Source organism: Oncorhynchus gorbuscha, linkage group LG25 (genome assembly GCF_021184085.1).
Source record: "Oncorhynchus gorbuscha isolate QuinsamMale2020 ecotype Even-year linkage group LG25, OgorEven_v1.0, whole genome shotgun sequence".
NCBI lineage: Eukaryota > Metazoa > Chordata > Actinopteri > Salmoniformes > Salmonidae > Oncorhynchus > Oncorhynchus gorbuscha.
Genome location: NC_060197.1, coordinates 31,645,179 through 31,667,732, shown reverse-complemented (window position 1 = coordinate 31,667,732; position 22,554 = coordinate 31,645,179). Strand labels below are relative to the sequence as shown.

At 43.6% G+C, this 22,554-nt stretch overlaps 1 protein-coding gene across 2 annotated transcripts; it reads right to left on the bottom strand.

Moving 5' to 3' along the window:
- Positions 1–629: 629 nt before the first annotated feature.
- LOC124013992 (arf-GAP with coiled-coil, ANK repeat and PH domain-containing protein 1-like) lies at positions 630–21,029 on the bottom strand. 2 transcript variants are annotated; one of them, XM_046328619.1, is made up of 23 exons: positions 19,024–19,155; positions 17,587–17,644; positions 15,847–15,966; positions 15,455–15,508; positions 15,203–15,261; positions 14,850–15,033; positions 14,287–14,331; positions 14,014–14,109; positions 11,179–11,253; positions 10,541–10,653; positions 10,164–10,215; positions 9,941–10,041; positions 9,600–9,711; positions 9,270–9,478; positions 9,010–9,079; positions 7,758–7,852; positions 4,885–5,081; positions 4,307–4,357; positions 4,043–4,221; positions 3,830–3,939; positions 3,646–3,756; positions 3,506–3,567; positions 630–1,585 (listed from the first exon to the last, which is right to left on the bottom strand). In XM_046328619.1, the coding sequence occupies exons 1-23, from the start codon at positions 19,032–19,034 to the stop codon at positions 1,488–1,490; spliced, it is 2,262 nt and encodes a 753-aa protein (XP_046184575.1). In that variant the 5' UTR covers positions 19,035–19,155; the 3' UTR covers positions 630–1,487. The 2 variants fall into 2 exon arrangements, with proteins under 2 accessions (XP_046184575.1, XP_046184574.1); XM_046328618.1 differs by lacking the exon at positions 19,024–19,155 and adding an exon at positions 20,405–21,029 and having other exon boundaries at positions 631–1,585.
- Positions 21,030–22,554: the final 1,525 nt, after the last annotated feature.

Here is a 22,554-nt window from a genome sequence, read left to right as displayed (position 1 = left end):
GGCACATGTATTTGTGTAAATATAACCCATCTGTCTAAAATGAATATTGCAGAATCGACTCCCCTTTTACTGCAACACAATGTACAGGCAGTTGTGTAAGGTGCAATATGTATGCCCCTTTTGAAAAACGTACTACATTTAAGCCGATTGGCCACTCTTTAAGGGCTGCAGAACAAGCAGCGATGCTCCTCTGGTTGTAAACTCTGTGGATTTGGAAACTATAGGTGGTCCTGGGTAAAATTAACCCCATTTACCACAACACAATGTACAGGCAATTATATCCATTATTGTACCAGTCCAAGACATTTTAGGACTGGTACACAAAACATAGTTAACAGAAAATGTAGTTGTCCACTTAGGCTTGAAAAAATAAACAAATTAAATCACATTTGTACTTATACCCATGCAAACATGGCCGAAGACGTGACTTAAACAGGAACCAACTGCGTCAATTGTCAAGCTGCAGGGGACACAAATGAAAGGAATATTTGAGACCTTTCTCTATTAACCAATTAATTGTACATATGTTACGTTTTCAGTTTGTGAGTGTGTGATATGGGGGTATAGAAACGTTTTTTTTTTAGACATTTATAAAGAAAACATTTTATTTAGCAGCTTTGTTGACATTGCCATGTTGATCTGAGCCTTGCTTTTGGCTGTCGCAGATACACCTCCCCCCCACTTCACTCGCTATTTTCGTCTACAGTCGACTTCGCTCGACTTACCGTTTAAACACACCCAGCATATCTAAGTCCACTGAATGACTTTACACAGAAACGGAAATTAACTCGGGGATTTTAATTTTCCGCAAGAAACACATCTCTTGTACCTCACGCAGTCAATAGAACCCCCCCCCCCCAAAAAAAACAAAAAAACAACATGATATACAAAGAAACAACATCACATCCAAAATTATGAAGACAAGTACAAGAGCACATACAACTACAACAGTTTTACCCTTTGCTTCAAACATATCTCTCCTTTTCGTGCTGTCACAACAGCACATTGAGGAGGATCGACAGAAAGCAACACAGCTGTTAAAGTTGCATTTTTTTTTGTTCAACGGTAGTTGTGGGAAACCGAGCCTTGCAGTCGAGTCAACGAGACGAGAATTGTGTCGGGTGGCTCCGCTAGACTACGGTTAGCCAAATGAAATGAGGAAATAAGTCATTCGATGGGAGGTTATAACTGGATCAGCCGTCATTATTAGGCTGTACATCTTCTATCTCCTTCAACGAGTGTCTCATGTAGCCACTAAGCCGGAGTGTTCTCCTCTGGCAGCCAAACACAAAGACATTACTGTTGGACCGGAGCCGCTACTAAAGTAATCACCAGCTGAGCAATGACCTAACGCAGAGCAGGTGGCCAGCAAATGTGTGTGTGTGTGTGTGTTTTGTCTGTGTCGGCGTGTGTGTGTGTGACAACAACAAAAAAGAAAGGAAAACAGCATAACAACAGCATACAAAAGAAACAGCTGTTGAGTAAGCTCAAGTTTTAAAGTCTGTGCTGCGGCGTTTGAGTTTCTCCGGGTTGTTAGATGCCATGTGAGAGAAGTCCCTGAAGATGTCCTGGTACGTTTCATCACCTTAGAAAAACAAGACATAAGATGACAATTCAGGAAAAGAGGATTTAGACATTTACAATTTGCAGACATTAGGCTACTCCTATAAAACACGCATGCATACACGCGGACGCACGCGCACACACTGTTTACCTGTAGCGCTGTAAGGAGGTGGCATCAAGGGACACACTGTGCAAGCAGCGCAGAGCAGGCAGTCGCCTCATTGGACAAACACAAAGGCTCACAAAACAACAACGAGAAAGCACTGCACATCAGAGACTGACAAGACAAATGAAGCATTTCCGAGTATAGACATTACATGAGCCTCACAACCTCAGTCCTCCAGAGCCAGACAAATGATTTGAGTTAGGATACTTCAAACCAGGATTTGAAATAGGGTGTTATTGTGACAGTACTGGAGTAAATAACTTGGAACAGACTTGGCAGACAGTTTGGCTATGGAGGATTGGATGGTCCACCCTCTTTCGCATACAACACCGCAAAAAATATTACAGCTCTACCCATTGAGAGTCCACTGTTCCAGCCCAAATTGGTTGCATCAGCTAGGCCTACTGGCTAGCTGATGGGCTCAGACCAGTGGTTCCCAAATGTTTAATCATGGTGCATTGTTCATTGTCCAGATAGACACAAACATGATTATAACAGCCACGACCCAGGCTTGACCAGCAGCCTAAGACTGGCCACAACAATAACCCACCAGTGAGCCCTGAGCCACTGTTTGGAAAACACCGAACTACAATGGACAAGAGTGGCTCATTACTTTCTATACATCTTCATGTTCTCAGCACCAAGTTCTAATTCTCAAACAAAAGTCACGCTTAAACGGTGGCAGTGTGCATTTGAAACCGGTCAAACACAATTAGTAAACCCTTAGGTGTGGCCACAGAGCCCGTTTGAAAAGGTTAAAGCAAGCCTGGGGGAACATACAGTTGTATAATGGAAAAACCCTCAAGTGAAAATACCATTGGTTGTTGGACTTATGCAAGGTGCATAAAATGTACACGATGAGACAACACTAACAATCAGATTCATTCTTTTTCAAGCAGCATCCTGTGCTATCATACAATACATTCACACATAAGTCCATATAGAACTCTACACTTATATATAGGTGTATAAATACATGTTAAACATGGCCAATGCCCAGTGCTATCATACACTGATCTACATTGAGCTTATATGGGCTGTAAAGTGCAGGATGACTAACGGCATTCATTCATTCTACATCAAAGTGCAACGTGGACTGTCTCGTGGTGTGCATACATAAACACTCCCTTTAAACGTCCCTCCTTCCTCTTCTAAGGAATGTTCTCTCCTTTTCCCAGTTTTTCCCTTTAGTATTATATTCCCAAAATGGTTGCCTCTTTCAACATACAGAAATACTACAGTATAGCAGCCTCTTGTCCATACATTTACCCTGTATTAGAGTTATCCCTCTACTCAAACTGCATTCACTCTACTCCCTTTTTGGAGATACAGCAAATGGTCCCTACCCAGTAATCCAGTTAACAACTCTCAGTTCCAGGAACGTTCCCCATATAAGTTACAAGAATGTTCCCCCTAACCTATTATTTGTCCAGATTCCTTCTGACAGCACTCTAGGAAGGGTCCAGCAATGATTCCAGAAAGCAATCAAAACATAACTTGAACATCATGCTTGACTTTAATGTTTAAAAAAATCTAATCTATTTTAATGTTACCTCACAACTTACTGAGAACTGTTAGACGAGTAGCCTATGCACCTCGGAGGTACCCCTCCTCCCTATCTGTTCTCTCCTCAATTACGATGCCAGTCCACCTCTCTCTACTCATTCTGCCCCCCTAGTGCCCATCCACTCAGTTGGTTCTTCAAGGCCTGAAGTCCCTTCCTGGTTTGGCCCATCCCACTCCCTGTCCCGCCCACACCCTGTCCCCCCGAGTGACCTGATTGGCCAAAGGCTCCATCCATCTCCCGCATCTCCTTGTTCATCTTGGCAATTCGCAGCCTGTCAGGAGAAAGCAGAGTCGTGAGAAAATCAATCAACCCTTCAAGTGTCAACAAATCAACTGAAGTTTATACTCACAGGGTGACAATGTCAGCGTTGGCTGTCTCCACGGCGATAGTAATGGGGTCTTTCTGGTTGTTGTCTCTGGCGTTGTAGTCCGCCCCTCGCTTCAGGAACAGACACACAAGCCTGGGAGATGGGGACCAGGTTAGTGCGTGTGTGTGTGCATGCGTATGTGTGCGCATGTGTGTGTCCATCCTACCCAGTGTGTCCCAGTATAGTGGCGTGGTGTAGAGGTCCTCTCCTGTTGCTGTCTGCTGTGTTGACATTGGCACCGTTCTGTAGCAGGAACTCACACGCTGCCAAGGAGTTCTGGAGAGACGGGTCAGAGGGCAGGTGAGCATATACGCAAAAACCAATACATTCACACAAACCTGCTTGCTCTCTTATAAACACTCTCTCTCGCTCTCCTCACCGCGGTGACGGCCTGTAGGAGTGGGGTGCTGGACTCCTCGGCTGTGTTGACCCAGTTGACATCAGCTCCGTGGGCCAGGGCGTCGGCCATGACAGGGAAATGCTGCAGCGCTGCAGACCGATATAACAACGCCCCGGGATGAAGACCAGACAGGTCCTCCTCTTCGTCATCTTCATCATCTGTGGAGGGATGACAGGGGGTTTAGTGCGTGTGTGTGTGTGTGTGTGTGTGGGGGTGGGCTGTGTGTGTGTGTGTTTGTGTCACCTTTGTGAATGCCCGTATTGTTCTCTTGGACAAGGTCACTCTGATTGAGCCCTGAGGGGAGAGAGAGCGTCACATGATATTCCTTCAGTATAGCAACAGGCCACAAGATGACAGGTTTATCCTGCTGACTATAACAATACACACACTACAACAATGTACCAAGCTTACCGCTTTTTACTGTGTCACCAGGTTTATGGATGATGTGTGTATGTGTGTGTGTGTGTGTGAGTTTAGGTGCAGCGAGGCTCAACATTTTGTGAATATTTGACATAAATTCCTTCCTAACTTGATAAGTTGTGGAATTTCTGTCGTTGGTATCTATCCTCTTATCTATCCCTTGGACAAATAACCCACAGCACCACATTTGTACTGGATCAGGACTTATATCACTTCAACACCTACCAGTCCATCAGCAGACAGCGAAAAGAACAACATCTCTTTTATAGGAAGCAGACATGCTATTGATTTGAATACCTAATCAGTTGTAATGTAATGCTTAACAAGGCCAGCCTGGTACAGGTCTGCTCGGTTTGGCCCTATAGTGCGAATCAGATGAGCGTGTATGTCCTGTCCAGTACCTGCGAGTCGTGGCAGGGTGGCCCGGGTGGGTTTGGGTTTGAGTGGGGGTCGTGACCCAGCTGGCCTCTCCTGGGTGTTAGCCCTGTTCCTCCGTGCGCTGGAGCGCCGCAGGGGAGCTTTACGTCCCGTCTCCGGGAGCTTCTGGATGAACTTCTTCTCCACGTACTTAGAACGAATCCACGACTCCTTATCACCCCTGAAAGAGCAATAGAGAGAGAGAGAAAGATGGAGAACGAGAGAGATGGATAGATATAAAAAAAGAAGGCAAGAGAGTGTCAGATCATTAATGCAATTTGAGTAAAACAATATATCAAATCAAATGAATTTCATATACAGTAATGCACATCAACAAACCATCATATTATAACACAGCAATTCAGTTCAATTCAATTTGACAAGCCAGCCCTCCCTGTACTGTATTACAACATGGTTGACTGCATTCTACTTTACATTCAGAACACATACACAAAGCCATGCAGTTGCACAGCACATTTCTGGGGGACAGTTTAGTTACGACACAAACCACAGTCATTGTCATGTTACGGCACAAACCACAGCCATCGTCATGTACCTGTGTCACTTCCTGTCTGGGGTGCAGCAGAAGAGAGGAAAAGAGGAAGTCAGATACAGTGCCTTCGGAAAGTGTTCAGACCCCTTAACTTTTCCAGATTTTGTTACTGCCTTATTCTAAAATAGATTTAAGATGGGGGGTGGGGACGACTATCTACACTGAATACCCCATAATGACAAAGCAAAAACAGGCTTTTAGAAGCACTTTAGGCACCGATTACAGCCTCGAGTATTGTTGGGTATGACGCTTCAAGCTTGGCACACCTGTATTTGGGGAGTTTTTCCCATTCTTCTCTGTAGATCCTCTCAAACTCTGTCAGGTTGGATGGGGAGCGTCGCTGCACAGCTAATTTCATGTCTCTCCAGAGATGTTCGAAACGTGTCCTGAAGCCACTCCTGCATTGTCTTGGCTGTGTGCATATGGTCCTTGTCCTGTTGGAAGGTGAACCTTCGCCCCAGTCTGAGGACCTGATCACTTTGGAGCAGGTTTTCATCAAGGATCTCTCTGTGCTTTGCTCCGTTCATCTTTGCCTCAATCCTGACTAGTCTCAAAGTCTGTGCCGCTGAAAAACATCCCCACAGCATGATGCTGCCACCACCATGCTTCACCGTAGGGATGGTGCCAGGTTTCCCCCAGATGGGACACTTGGCATTCAGGCTAAAGAGTTTAATCTTGGTTTCATCAGACCAGAGAATCTTGTTTCTCATGGTCTGGGAGTCTTTTAGGTGCCTTTTGGCAAACTCCAAGTGGGCTGCATGTGCCTTTTACTGAAGAGTTGCTTCCGTCTGGCCACTACCATAAAGGCCTGATATGTGGACTGCTGCCGAGAGTTGTCGTCCTTCTGGAAGGTTCTCCCAGCTCCACAGAGGGACACTGTCAGAGTGACCATTGGGTTCCTGGTCACCTCCCTAACAATGACCCTTCTCCCCTGATTGCTCAGTTTGGCCAGGCAGCCAGCTCTAGGAAGAGTTGGTGGTTCCAAACTTCTTCCATTTCAGATTGATGGAGATCACTGTGTTCTTGGGAACCTTCAATGCTGTAGAATATTTTTGGTGCCCTTACCCAGATCGGTGTTTCGAGACAATACTGTCTCTGAGCTTTCTGGACAATTCCTTCAACCTCATGGCTAAGTTTTTGCGCTGACAGGCACTGTCAACTGTGGAAGCTCATATAGACAGGGATCCCGAGTGTCGCAATGGTCTAAGGCACTGCATCTCAGTGGTAGAGGGGTCACTACCGACCCTGGTTCGATCCCAGGCTGTATCAACCGGCCGCGCACAGTTGTCCGGGTTAGGGTTTGGCCGGGATAGGTCATTGTAAATAAGAATATGTTCTTAACTGACTTGCCTAGTTATATAAAGGTTAAAAATATATATAATAATAAAAAATAAAATAAAAATATAAGACAGTGTGTGCCTTTCCAAATCAACACTAATCAAGTTGTCGAATCATCACTAATCAAGTTGTCGAATCATCTCAAGGATCATCAATGAAATAGGATGCACTTGAGCTCAATTTCGAGTTTCATAGCAAAGGGTCTGAATATTTACATAAATAAGGTCTGTTTTTATTTGTAATATATTTGCAAAGAAAAATCTAAAAACCCTGTTTTTGCTTTGTCATTCATTATGGGGTATTGTTTGTAGATTGATGAGGAAAGCATGTATGTTATCCATTTTAAAATAAGGCTATAACGTAACAAAATGTGGAAAAAGTCAAGGTGTCTGAATACTTTCCTGCACTGTATAATACATAAGTCAGTGCCCGTCCTCACTAACAGCTGAATGGAAGCAAGCAGCAAAGGGGGAACCAACTCTATATTAATACCCATGATTTTGGAATGAGATGTTCGAGTAGCAGGTGTCTACATACTTTTGGTCATGTAGTGTACTTAAAGATAGAATGTTGGCATATTGAGCAAAGAAAAAGTATAGTTTACATTTTAGCAGTATGCATTTAAAGTGTAATAAGGAAAACTTGTAAAACATCTCCCTGCAGTTTCATGTTAATGACACCAGAAGGAGATGAAAGGGGGATTCTTATACCTGGGGATTCAACAGAACTTTTTATAATGTTTTGAAAGTTGCAGATAGAAATGTGAAGAATAGAACTACTCCACAGTATATAGACAATACAGAATCTTGTCTGGTCTACACAATACATTTCTATCTGTACGTTCTGTTCCATTATCCTTCATAAACCTGCAATGAAATCACACGGCAACGCAATTACATCTTGACTGTCTATGTGAGATTAATAAAAAGTGATGACTCATGAAAATGAGAGTGGGGAGTGAGATACCTTGGACTGGAGGGGTGGGGTTTCTTGATGGTGATCTCATCAATTCGCCCTTCGTAGATCCTGTTGATGGCTGTGTTTCCCAACTCACACATCAACTACAGGACAGCAAGGCAAGGAGGATAAACACACACGTCAGTTGTGCTTTTATTGAATAAAGAAAGTATAGAGTTTCAATGCATGTACAGTCGTGGTCAAAAGTTGAGAATGACACAAATATACATTTTCAAAGTCTGCTGCCTCAGTTTGTATGATGGCAATTTGCATATACTCCAGAATGTTATGAAGAGTGATCAGATGAATTGCAAAGTCCCTCTTTGCCATGCAAATGTACTGAATCCCCTAAAAACATTTCCACTGCATTTCAGCCCTGCCACAAAAGGACCAGCTGACATCATGTCAGTGATTCTCTCGTTAACACAGGTGTGAGTGTTGACGAGGACAAGGCTGGAGATCAATCTGTCATGCTGATTGAGTTCGAATAACAGACTGGAAGCTTCAAAAGGAGGGCGGTTCAATTGTTGAGAAGAAGGCTTCAGGGTGCCCAAGAAAGTACAGCAAGCGCCAGGACCGTCTCCTAAAGTTGATTCAGCTGCGGGATCGGGGAACCACCAGTACAGAGCTTGCTCAGGAATGGCAGCAGGCAGGTGTGAGTGCATCTGCATGCACAGTAAGGCAAAAACTTTTGGGAGGATGGCCTGGTGTCAAGAAGGGCAGCAAAGAAGTCACTTCTCTCCAGGAAAAACATCAGGGACAGACTAATATTCTGGAAAAGGTACAGGGATTGAACTGTTTAGGACTGGGGTAAAGTCATTTTCTCTGATGAATACCCTTTCCTATTGTTTGCTACATCCGGAAAAAATAAAACCACACAAATTCTGACAAACTCCAAGCATTGATTATGCAAGAATGGGATGCCATCAGTCAGGATGTGGCCCAGAAGTTAATTGACAGCATGCCAGGGCAGATTACAGTCTTGAAAAAGAAGGGTCAACGCTGAAAATATTGACTCTTTGCATCAACTTCATGCAATTGTCAATAAAAGCCTTTGACACTTGTGAAATGCTTGTAATTATACTTCAGTATTCCATAGTAACATCTGACAAAAATATCTAAAGACACTTTGTGGAAATTAATATTTGTGTCATTCTCAAAACGTTTGGCCATGACTGTACAGTAACCCCCCTTGACATGAGTCTAGTAATGCTACATTATTGAGATGCATCCAAAGGTAGCGTAGTGGATGTATTCTTACCCGGACCAGCTCTGGTTCCCAGGAGTCCAGGGTGAGGGAGCGTACTTTGGAGAAATGGACACCCAGACTCCTGTCAGAAGGATATAAGGTAGTTACATTTTAGTTTGTGTGTGTGTGTGTGCTTGTGTGTGTGTGTGTGTGTGTGTGTGTGTGTGTGTGTGTGTGTGTGTGTGTGTGTGTGTGTGTGTGTGTGTGTGTGTGTGTGTGTGTGTGTGTGTGTGTGTGTGTGTGTGTGTGTGTGTGTGTGTGTACCTGTGTACCTGTGTATCCCCGAGCAGACGATGCAGAGGGTGATCCCCAGGTTGATAGAGGCCCAGTCTGGACCGGGCTCTCCACAGTCGCAGCACTGCATGTTCCCCGGGATGGCCTGGACCTCCTCCAGAGCCTCGCGGCCCCCCGTCTTCTCCTGCTCCCCACACAGCCCTCCTCCTCCTGGGCTGCCTCCCGACACAGAGCTGCAATGCTCCCTCTATGTGAGAGAAGGAGCGAGAGATGTACACACACAAACAAACTTTGTGTAGACAATGACCTACAAACCTGCTTCTGAAACACATTTGTTCAGAATTAATAATGTTTGTATGTTTTCTTACGGGACTGTGTGGGTCTTCTCTGCGTTCCTGGAAGGCTGAAGCAATGCTGTTCTGGACAGCACTGATCCAGCCCTGCTGCTGGCGCTCGGAGTCTGCCTGTAACAAACAGCTCCTACACACACACACAAAATCACTATGTCTAAAGCAACATCAACACACACCCCTACTTACCCTGTATATACCCCCCACACACACACACACACACACACACACACACACACACACACACACACACACACACACACACACACACACACACACACACACACACACACACACACACACACACACACACACACACACACACACACACACACACACACACACAGCTGTAGACTCACTTGGATGGAGAGACCACCTCGAAGCAGAATCGTCTCTCGTTGTCAACGCAGACCTTCACTGTACAAAGACGCAGATCCTCAATCACTACTGTGGGCTGATCCTGAGAGAAAGAAGGACACGGTCAGGCTGGGTGTGTGTGTGTGAACGTCATTAACTTTGCCTCTGCATGGATTGCTATAAAAAATGCATTGAAAAGTTAAGCAGTGGCCTTCGAAAATGCACCTTGAATTTCTTCTGATAGACCAGTTGATTTTTCTGAATGGAGAACCAGCGCCTACCGTCGTGAGACAGGAGATCAAAAGGAGATGAGAATAAATAATGCAATCATTAGATATATCATGATTCTACCCATCACCTTCCTAGCAGTGGAGGCTGCTGAGGGGAGGCCGGCTCATATTAATGCCTTGAATAGAGTCAATAGAATGGTATCAAACGTGGTTCTATGTGGTTGACACCATTCCAGCCCTTTCTATAAGCCGTCCCCCCCTCAGCAGCCTCCTCTGCTTCCTAGGCTATAGCCTTTAAATATCAGAGAGAGAGAGAAAGGCAGAGAAAGAGAACCACATGCAGTAGAGAGAATGTGTGGTGGGGTAACATACCTGCTCCAGGTCTTGAAGGCATTGCTAGCTCTCTTATACAGGTAGCCCTCCATGGCAATACCGTTGGCGGCATCAGCACAGAAATCCATTAAGGAGTTATCATAGGACACATCCTGCCAACACAACATAAACACAACCAGAAACATTACTGTAGGGAAGGGAAGGGATAATAGTAAATATCATTGTCATGCAGTGATGCCAGTAGACTACTGAGCTATGTCGAAAAGGAAATGATGACGTCATCAGGTGTGACTAGCTGTATCTTCACAGGTTGGTGACTTCTAGCACAGATAGGATATGTTCTGAACAAAATGAACTACATTTTGTAGACTTACCATTTGCAAAAACAAAATTATATTGTTAGATGGATTGCAAAGGAGAATTGTCCACACTCATTTCACAGAGGTGGCATTCCCGAAGGGAAATATGCAGATGCATGCTAGAACGCACCAATTGGATCGCGCTAGCTTGTGTTTGGCTCTGCCCACCCACTTGCTTGTTCTGCCCTCATTTGTTCCCATTGGAAACGACAGGTTGTGGTCTGTCTTGGTTTAGTTACAAAACACATTTGCTTCTAGTGTAATAACACGGCAGCCAACTTGGTGGCCTGTGTTTAGTTTGGATCCAGCAGTGTTCACCTTTTTCTTAATGGCCTCGTGTCTCTGTTCCATGTCTCTCTTCTCCCTGGCGGAATTCAACACTAGTTGAGTGTGCTGTGTATGAGATTCAAAAAAGAGAGAGAGTCGGGCACAAAAAATTTGATTTAAAGAAAAAAGAAACACAGTATACAATATGTTTCAAATGATGCACATTATCCTATATCACACACAGCAATGCAGCATGATAGGCCATTTCGGCCAGGGAACAAAATATAGAGAATAATGTACACAGTATACTGGAACAGTGTATGTTTTTTTTTGTAGTTTCAGAGATTAATGTAGAAACTGTTGAGGAAAATCAGCCTAGGAGATTAAGGACTTCTGGCTTGGACAGCTTTTAGCTAGATGTCAGGGAGTCCATCACTACAGACTTCGTCCTCTTGGTGAAACAGGAAGGAGGAAGTGCTGAACCTGTCCCAAATCCCTGTCTCTGCATGGAGGATCGAGGAAAAACCTCAAGCAGCTTCCTATAGTAGCTTTACTTTCTCCATCTCTCTCAAAGGTTTCAGGACTCCCTAAATCTTTCTCAGATTATTACCAATCCCACAAGGTATGACTCCAAACATCGACAAAAGGCTACTCTCCTTGATGTTATCCTCACAAATAATCCTGATAGGTATCAGACTGGTGTTTTCTGTAATGACCTTAGTGATCACTGTTTTACAGCCTGTGTTCGTAATGGCTGCTCAGTGAAACGATCTGTCCTGATTTGTCATAGACGCTTGCTGAAAAACTTTAAAGAGCAAGCCTTCCTTCATGACTTGGCATCTGTAAATTGGTAAAGAACCAGCTTGATCCCCTCTGTCGAAGACACTTGGACATTCTTTTTTAATATTTTCAGTGGTATTATTAACAAACATGCCCCCATAAAGATAATGAGAATTAAATACAGGTTCAGGCCCGGGTTCGACCATGATCTGCCAGAATTACTCCACCTCAAGAATTTCAATTGATGAAAGGCTCTGCAAAAGCATACTCTCGTTCAGGAAAATGAGAAATAAGTGCATTCAGGCTATCCGGAAGGCCAAAGTGAGTTACTTTAAGGAGCAGTTCTCAGTTCTCATTGTAGCCACTATAATCGCTAAGCATATCTCTAACCTTTTCAGCCTGTCTCTCCTCTCTGGGGAGGTTCCCATTGCTTGGAAGGCAGCCATGGTGTGTCTTTTATTTAAAGGGGGAGATCAATCTGATCCTAACTGTTATAGGCCAATTTCTATTTTGCCCTGTTTATCAAAAGTGTTGGAAAAACTTGTCAATAATCAACTGATTGGCTTTCTTAATGTCTATAGTATTCTCTCTGGTATGTAATCTGGTTTCTGTTCAGGTTATGGATGATGTCACCATTGCCCTTGATTCAAAGCAATGTTGTTCTGCTATTTTTATTGACTCGGACAAAGCTTTTGATCCGGTAGACCATTCCATTCTTGTGGGCCGGTTAAGGAGCATTGGTGTCTCTGAGGGGTCTTTGGCCTGATTTGCTAACTACCTCTCTCAAAGAGTGCATTGCATTAAGTCAGAACATCTGCTGTCTCAGCCATTGCCCATCACCAAGGGAGTACCCCAAGGCTCAATCCTAGGCCCCACGCTCTTAATTTACATCAACAACATAACTCAGGCAGTAGGAAGCTATCTCATCCATTTATATGCAGATGATACAGTCTTGTACTCAGCTGGCCCCTCCCCGAATTTTGTGTTACACCCCAGCTGCCAAACTAACCCTGATTCAGATGACCATCCTACCCATGCTAGATTACGGAGACATAATTTATAGATCGGCAGGTAAGGGTGCTCTTGAGCAAATAGATGTTCTTTACCATTCAGCCATCAGACTTGCCAACAATGCTCCTTATAGGACACATCACTGCACTTTATACTCCTCTGTAAACTGGTCATCTTTGTAAAAATAATAATAATAAAATAAAAATATATTTATATCAGTCAATCCAGCAGTCTTTAAGCAACTTCTGCAGGTATTTTTGACATTTTCTTGTTCTTTCTCTCTCTCATTCTGCCTCTCACTCTTTTGCCATTTCCTGTAACAGCAGGAAGAGTTAAAACAGTCTTTGTGGCCTTAATGCTCCAGTGAAAGGTGACTTGCTTTCTGGTTTCAAGCTTCTCTCTGACTAACCTTCCTGTTAGTTTTAGTCTACTGTTGACTTCAGGTCTAGAGCTGTATGGCAGCTCTTCCAGTTATGCTAAAGTGCTATTCCAGCTTGGCACTAACGTTACTGTTTGACTAGATGAAAACATACATGCACGTGCTCTCTCTCTCACTCACACACACACACACACACACACACACACACACACACACACACACACACACACACACACACACACACACACACACACACACACACACACACACACACACACACACACACACACACACACACACACACACACACACACACACACACGAACGCATGCAAGCACAAACTTTCTCAGTCATGTGAAATGTTTCCTGTTGACGGTGCCCACACAGTTTCCTGTCACGATGAGAGGGACGTCACCTTGTGACTTCCTCATCCCTCTGGAGCTCATTGCTAGGACTCGTGTGCTAATTAATCAATGGAACCGACTATTAGAATGAACCTTTTCCACCGTCCATCTAAGAGGAGATCAATTCATTCCCCTCTTCTCTTCCACTCACTCTCATAAACTATTTTTTACCCCACTCTCCCTCGCTGTGTTCCCTAATTTCAAAATCTGAACAACGTACTTGAACAGATCTCTTCCTCCGTCTATGAATTTGGTTCCTCCAACACACTTATCTCCCGCCCTCCCTCTCATTCCTTCACATGTTCTTGTTACCTCTTCACTCAGGGTGCGACGGTAGTCGTCCAGCTCCGAGAGGGACTGGTGACCTTGCTGGAAGAACTGGGACTGGGCATCCATCATAGACACCATCTGACAGAAGAACACAGGGCAAAGCGTTGTCATACCACCAACTACATGCTAAACAATACATGCAAGCGTAAAGAGAACTCAACAACTGCTCAAGTAAACAAATGATTAGACACCCACATGTGAGCTTAACCATGCAACATTTTACAACACTCCCAATGATAACATGACGAAACTCACCGCCATCAGGATGTCTGTCTTCTTCTTGGCCTCGATGACATTGATCTAGGAGAGTTTGTGAACAGGAGGGAACAGAAGATGGGTGTGGTTATGACTGCAGCTAGTACGAAACCTCTGGGTATTAATAGTGACCAGCCTGCTATACAGGGAAACCCTCAGGCAATGTTGTTATCATTCACCACAGCAAAACACATGTCCCTAAACATAGGTGCCGTTGCATATTTGATTAATTATTTTGTTAGAAATATGGCCTGGTCCTGACATCTGTTATGTGTAAAAGATCTAGCATTCTGTTTGAGGCCTTTGAGTAGTGTCCATGTTCTCAAAAAGCCAGCCAGCTGTGGAATGAGAAATACTCCAGTCTAGAACTGGTCGTTTCAATACTGGCCTGTAATGAAATTTAAAGCAAACCACTCAAAATCAATTCAAAGTCAAACTAACATGCTGAAAATGCATTTGGGGGAGTCAATTAAAGCATGTTTCTACAGCCATGCCAGTGTGTATGCACAGGCAAACACTCACCCCTCCATCTCCCTCAATCCATCCACCTTGGATGCCCTCACCTGCAGTACGTAGTCGAGGGCTCCGGAGCGGAAGGTCTTGCGGGCGTTGAGGAGGGCGTGGCTGACCTCTTCTACCTCGTGCTGTTTTCCCCGGGGGGCCTGAGCGTTCCTCCCCAATGCTGCCTCCAGACTCTCACTACCCCGCTCAAACTCCTTACGCACATCCTTGAACCGACGCACGTCCCTGGGAGAAGGGAAGGGGGAGCGGGAGGGAGGGATAAGGCATAACTGAATGCTAGGGAGTGGCCCTTTCAGACCAGAGGTGGGTGGGACTGGATTCGTTGTGAAAGCAGTGTATGGTAGTAGTTTGGGCAAAGAGGACTGAATGAGAAAGGAGTGCAAGACTCACTCACTCTTTCACAAAACTCAGCAACTTCAACTTCACCGACTTCTGTGTGCTTTCAATCACTTCCTATGAGAAAAAGAGAGTGAAAGGAGAGAGAGAGAGAGAGAGAGAGAAAGAGACAAGAGAAAGAAAGATAGAGGCAGAGAAAGAGAAAGACAAAGAAAGAGAAAGAGCTACTCAGACACCTGACATGTAATAGTGGTTGCTACAGTAACTGACGTTGAAAGCTAGTGATGCACAATAGAGGAGTCCAACTCACCCCCTGAGCTTCCAGAATCACTGCCAGCTTCTTGGAGAATTTCTCCAAACACTCCTGGATGAGAAAAGAATATTGAATTAGTCAGTATAACTTTTTTTTTCTATGACTGAAAACAATAGAACGGAACTTTCACTTCCCTTCATAATAATTTACTATGAGTAATATGACATGGTCCTCTGTAGCTCAGTTGGTAGAGCATGGCGCTTGTAACGCCAGGGTAGTGGGTTCAATCCCCGGGACCACCCATACGTAGAATGTATGCACACATGACTGTAAGTCGCTTTGGATAAAAGCGTCTGCTAAATGGCATATATTATGTACAGTTAGGTTCCTTCTACAATGATTCCAAATCAGTGCTTAGAGTGTATTACCCAGAATCTCTATAGACTCACCCCCATCATGTTGTCCCCAGAACAGTGGTGGCCCAGCTCTTTGAGCCCTGTGACAAAGCTCTTGCTGGTCTGACAGTAGGCCCTGCCAGCCTCTAGCATGGAGTGGCACTGCTTCACCAGCTACACAACACAACAACAGGTGTCAAGGTACAACACAACATGGATACTATACAATGCTAAATGAGATGACATAGCACTACCAACCAATATGATCACTGTTCCGACACAGAATAGGTTGAGACTGAACATATTTGGCATGGGTCCCCAGATCCTCAAAAGGTTCTACAGCTGCACCATCGAGAGTATCCTGACCGGTTGCATCACCGCCTGGTATGGCAAACGCTCGGCATCTGAGCGTAAGGCGCTACAGAGGGTAGTGCGAACCCAGTACATCACTGGGGCCAAGCTTCCCGCCATCCAGGACCTATATAATAGGCGGTGTCAGAGGTAAGCCCATAAAATTGTCAGAGACTGTTTTTTCTGCTACTGCACGGCAAGCAGTACCGGAGTGCCAAGTCTAAGGCTCCTCGACAGCTTCTACCCCAAAGCCATAAGACTGAACAATTCATAAAATCGCCACCGGACAATTTACATTGAACCCCCCAACCCCCCCTCCCTTTTGTACACTGCTGCTACTCGGTGGTTGTTTGTTACCTATGCATGGTCACTTCGCCCCCAGCTACATGTACAGATTACCTCAACTAGCCTGTACCCCCGCACACTGACTCGGTACCGGTGCCCCCTGTATATAGCCTCGTTATTGTGTTACATTTTCTTATTAGTTTTTACTTTAGCCTACTTGGTAAATATTTTCTTCTTCTTGAACTGCACTGTTGGTTAAGGGCTTGTAAGCATTTCCCGGTAAAATCTACACTTGCTGTATTCAGCGCATGTGACTAATAAAGTTTGATTTGACTCTCAAGACTCTGAACTTTGATGACCAAAGTATGCATCTGAAAATGTTATGCGCACCAAACCCTTTAGGGAATTAGGAATATCAATTGATTGAAAGGAGAGTGTGATCAAGTTCCATTTTCGTCTGGTGACAATAGATTGGGGAAGCAGCAGTAAAGTTCATTCCCTACAACGCAGGTAAAACACCACCATGTCTCTCTCAGTTCATAGTCAATATTCAGAGAAAAGGGATGTTCACGAAAACGGACCCAGTCCAACTACTATCTACACTCTACTGTGTGGATGGCTGGGCATGTTTATACTGTAGAATTTGTGTTATGTTCATATCGAGAGCTTTGATACTCGGGAGCATAGTAGCAAAAAGTGGGGAGGTGTGTGTGTCTTGTTCTTCTATCCTTGTGGGGGACCTGAAATCCCCAAAAGTCCCCACAAGGATAGTAAAACAAGATAATGTCTCCCTTGTGGGGACATTTCCACCATCCCCATGAGGACAAAGGCTTTTTTAAGCTCAGGGGTTAGGTATTGGGGCAGCAAGTAGCCTAGTGGTTAGAGTGTTGGACTAGTAACCAAAAGGTTGCAAGACCGAATCACCGAGCTGACAAGGTAAATATCTGTCCTTCTGCCCCTGAACAAGGCAGTTAAACTCACTGTTCCTAGGCCATCATTGAAAATAAGAATATGTTCTTAACTGACTTTTCTAGGTTAAATAAAAGGTTAAAAAAAAATAGGCTTAAGGAAAAAAGGATTTAGAATGGAAATCAATTTTAGGTCCCCATGAGGATAGAAAAAGAAGTGTGTGTGTGTGTGTGTTTCACTGTCGCTCACCTTCTCTAATCGCGTTTCCAATTCACAGACATCTCCTTCCACCACTTCGATGGCGGCCCTGGATGAAACATAGACATATACATCGCCACATCACTCAGGCAGAAGGTATTTTCCCATGCATCCACACCCTGCTTGAGCAATACCATACTGGTCTGATTGTTGAACTTGTGGCACAATGTTAGTATATCTACAGTAAAAATGTCTGTGGCTCCAATACATCTTTTGGGCTGTAATATCAGACGTCATGAGAGTTCAAGCAGTACACTCGATGCTTCACATGGGATCTAGTATACATGGTTAAAGCCTGTAAGAAGGCCAGTGGAAGGAGATTGTGGCTGTTGTGACTGTTTGTCTATGAGTCAGTATCTCCTCTCCTCTGTCTGTCTTTCAGATCAACAGCCTTACAGTGTGGTTTCCGTTGCCTTCCACTAAAGACAGAGTGATACTGAGAGAGAAAAAAGACAAAAAGAGAGAGAAGGAGATGCTGAGAAACAGAGTTACGACAGAGAGAGAGAGAGAGAAATGGAACAGACAGTGCCTGTTTGTCTGCCGGCGGTGAAGTAGAGACAGTGGCTGCAGGTCTTGGGTCAGTCAGCTCAGTATCATTCATATTCAAATCGCCTAGCCCAGCGTGACAGGGGTACCAATACAAACAGGACTGCCAAAGGTTTGGTGGAAAATATAATTGATGAGGTTGGAACAAAGCCTGTGTCATTACACACACACACATTGTAATCATTACTCTGTGTGTGTGTGTGTGTGTTTCACGCCTGTGTTTGTATGGTGATAAAAAGGAATGCATATCTGTGTGTGTGAACGTGCATGAGTAAGTGTGCCTGAGAGAGAGAGCGAGACCAAGTTTCTGCAATGATCCTCCCCCAAAAAACACACTTCCTGCCTCCTATTTATCACCTCAGTATCTCTCGCCTCCTGTTCCACTCCACAACCCCAGCCCACCCCCATGATTACCTAGCAACAGGAGGCAGTGGTTTGACGTGATACCCCAAGTACTCGGCCTCTATGTCTGTATGTGTACTGTAGTAGCCTCTCGCTTTTCCTCTTCCAATGCCTCTTTCCTGAGAAGTCCCTCTCTCTTCGATCCTTCTTTCACTGATATGTCTCTCGGTCTCTTTTCTTCTCTTTCAAAGCCTGTTTTCTCTTAACATCACCCTCTACTCCCTTTCACACTAGCTGTATGTATGTGTGTGTGTGTGTGTGTGTGTGTGTGTGTGTGTGTGTGTGTGTGTGTGTGTGTGTGTGTGTGTGTGTGTGTGTGTGTGTGTGTCTGTCTGTCTGTCTGTCTGTCTGTCTGTCTGTCTGTCTGTCTGTCTGTCTGTCTGTCTGTCTGTCTGTCTGTCTGTCTGTCTGTCTGTCTGTCTGTCTGTCTGTCTGTCTGTCTGTCTGTCTGTCTGTCTGTCTGTCTGTCTGAAGGTCTACCTCTGGCACATTCAGTTCAAACTACATCTAAAACCTTCTCCCTCTCGCTGGTCTTGGTCAAACACGAGACCTCACCGCTGCAACTTGCACCACTGACTGCCACAGCAAGTCAAACTTTCCAACACTGTGTGCCTCCCAGATAGACCATGAGCCAAGAAAGAGGGAGGAGAGAGAGAGAGAGCTAGATGGGGAGGAAGGGAGGAGAGAGGAAGAGAGAGAGTTAGGAGCTCTTTCACCACTTACAAGGTTAATCAAACAAGAATTAAGAAATGATAATACAGCAAAGACAAAGAGACAGAGAGAAAGAGAGAGACGTTTATTACCACAGTTACTCCTAATCTCCCAGACAAAAAAAGGGAGGCAAAACACACCCAATGCAACAAAACTATTTTATTAGCTACTTTCAAACCCAACACAAAATCCACTTCCCTTTTGGCTTCAAATTGTGTTCCTTTTAGAGTTAAATTAAAAATATATATATATTGACTCTCAAAGAGATTATTAAGCCAAGCAGAACTCCAAGGTTGATGTGTGGCATTCGCACATTGACTTACAACCTCGGCTTGCAACCATCTTGGTCGCATATGACCTGGAATGTTGATTTGATAGCACCAGTGCACCGAATGGTAAAATTATATTTGTGCCATTGGGCGCAAACACATTAGTTATGTTTGTGTTGTATGTCCGGTGCAGCCGTTGTTACATTTGTATCGTATTTGTTTAAACTAACATTTTAAAGTGGAGACCACCAGTGCTACCAATGAAAATGTTCATTTAGAGCTCTGCTTACAACAATCAACAAAGTTGTATAAATTCACTATTTTATTCCGACACACAAAGCCATCCCCATTAATGAGAAAAGATAGTGTCTCGTCCCTCACGTTAATGCCCAGACTCATTTCATTCATGGCAGTGACAAATCTGGCCCCAAGCAAGAGGCATGGCCCCAAACCATCTGCAGGACTGACACTTTGTCATTTGACAAGTGCATCCTCTGGTTGTGCTGGTGCAACTAGAATGGTGTGACACACTGCCAATGCTCAGCATCTATTGACATTACACGGGTAACTTTGAGCCAAAACATTTGTAGCACTACTCTATTTCCTCACTGTTAGGGAGGATGCCCTGTGTGTACATGTAACCGTTTTGAAACTATCTAAATAATTGACTGCAAAAACATACAGTAGACCTACATAGGCTACCCTTGAATAAATCTGTAATTTGCCGGCAGTAAGTAGGCTACATACATTTATGCAGCATTTACAAATGAGCTCTCACTTGACAATGCTAACAATGTGACTGCATGAATAATGCCTGTAGTTTATGTAAACTGTTGCCCCAAGTCATTAAAACGATTATTCAAGGGTTAATCATGACATACCTGAATCGGGGGGAGTCTTTGAGACACTCTTCAAAATCCAGTTTGACAGTCATCCTTCGGTTTTGACACAAATTACAACAATAACACAACCGCAACTATTTCTATTGATGTCGAATGTGACATGGGAGAGAGTGCTTGAGAAAATAGATAAGCTCCTTTTGGCGACGTTGTCCCCCAACAAGCAATACTCCAAATATAATATTTACATATTGAACGTATATTGCATTGTTTTTTGGTTTTTCAATAAATAACTTGTGTTGTCTTGAATTCTATTCTTCTCGACATTAAATCATGACATCAGGTATCAGTGAATCGCGCCTTTCTCTTCTTGGAACAACAGGTTATTACGTATTGATTAGAATAACTTAGTAACCAAATAACTGCAATCGATGAATTTATTATAGGTCAGTTGTTCCACTTCGCTCTTGCTCTCGTGCGCGCTTGAGTCAGCAAAATGAAGAAAAAAAATCCCAACAGTTTCTCGACAGTTTAGATTCTTTCACCGTAAAAAAATCAAACATCAATAAAATAATTGTAAACATACAGCATTTCCCTCGAGGACCCTGGGGTGACGAGACTGGCACACTAACAAAAAAAATATCTCGATCTCTCTCGCTTGATGCCTTGGTCCTCCCCCTCACACTATTTCCGGGTATGCAAGTGCCATTGCACTAACCTAACAGCAAGAAATACAGTTATTGCAGTGTTGTGGTGGTAGGGAAGTTGTTCAAAAGAAGGGGATATGATTAAATAAGTCGAATATTAGGCTTACATTCATTCTAAGAGGCACTGATTATAACCATGTGGTTGCATCAATTTTTAGTCGTATTCATAGTTAGCCTAGGCAGCCGATAGTGGGTGGTAATACACTCGTGTCACCCGTCTACCGGCTAAATTAAGTATCCTCTATTCAGGCTGCAAATATATAATTTTACTGCTTTAAAAAGCTGCTTAAAACATTCGTGCCGGCGGGGGAAAAAACAAGAATATGTTTTGGCCTACTGTTTAATAAAACACAATTTTCGGACAATTTAGCCTGTTGCACAACCTTGGCTGATCACGGTGTGCAACATCCTAAATTGTCAGAAAATCTGAAAATGGTGTTGGAATATTGTGTGTTATTAAAACAGTACATATATTATTCTAGTTTGCTTTATGTATGAGCCGGGACACAACTGAGAATGCACATCAATCATAGAAGATGTAGCGCCCACTATCGGCTGCGTATGCTAAGTTTGCGTATACAACTCAGAAAATACCACATATGTCCATATGGCTTTTATGTTGATATCACAACTAAATCACAATTTATGTGGAGGCTGAAGAGCTATATGAATATATTTGGAGCAAATGTAGGTCTACTTTTAGCTCCCACCAGTGCTCCATTACATAAAACCCAGCTAAAATCAAACGTTTCCACAACTGTGGAGAACATTCCCTTAAAAGTCTCATTAAAAAGTAATTACCTAATGTTTTCATAGGAGTAGGAATATTCCAGTGTTCAGTTTTCTGGGGGTTAGAAGATTATTCCATCAACGTCACACCAAACATACACAAAACATGGTTGCCATGTTCTCAGAGAAGAATGTTCTAGACACGATTCATGGAAACATTGCAAGAACATTCCTGTGTCCAATTGACGTTTAAAACAGGACGTTCTGTCATGGTCCCCTGGAGGTTTTGGTTAGGGACACACTCATACAGTGCTTTTAACACACACTTTTTCAATTTACATACAGTAACAGTCAAAAGTTTGGACACACCTACTCATTCAAGGGTTTTTCTTAATGTGTACTATTTTCTACACTGTAAAATAATAGTCAAGACATGACAACTATGAAATAACACATATGGAATCAACATGTCTTCACATGGGATTCGAACTCACAAACTCTTGGTTCACAGCATTCCGCACTACACCACCATGTCTGTGTCATTTATCAATTTATCTAACCATTCTCTCATCATAGATTTGATTTAATTATTTCAGAAGAAAAAAAAAACATAGTTGTCTCATGTTGTTGGGGTATATTATTATGTTTTAATGTTACTCCTTAATTAAGAGGTTGTTCAAATCCCAGGTGAGGACAAGTTGAATAATAATTACTGTTTAAATTAACATGCACAATGTCATGTATGTCAAATATGTA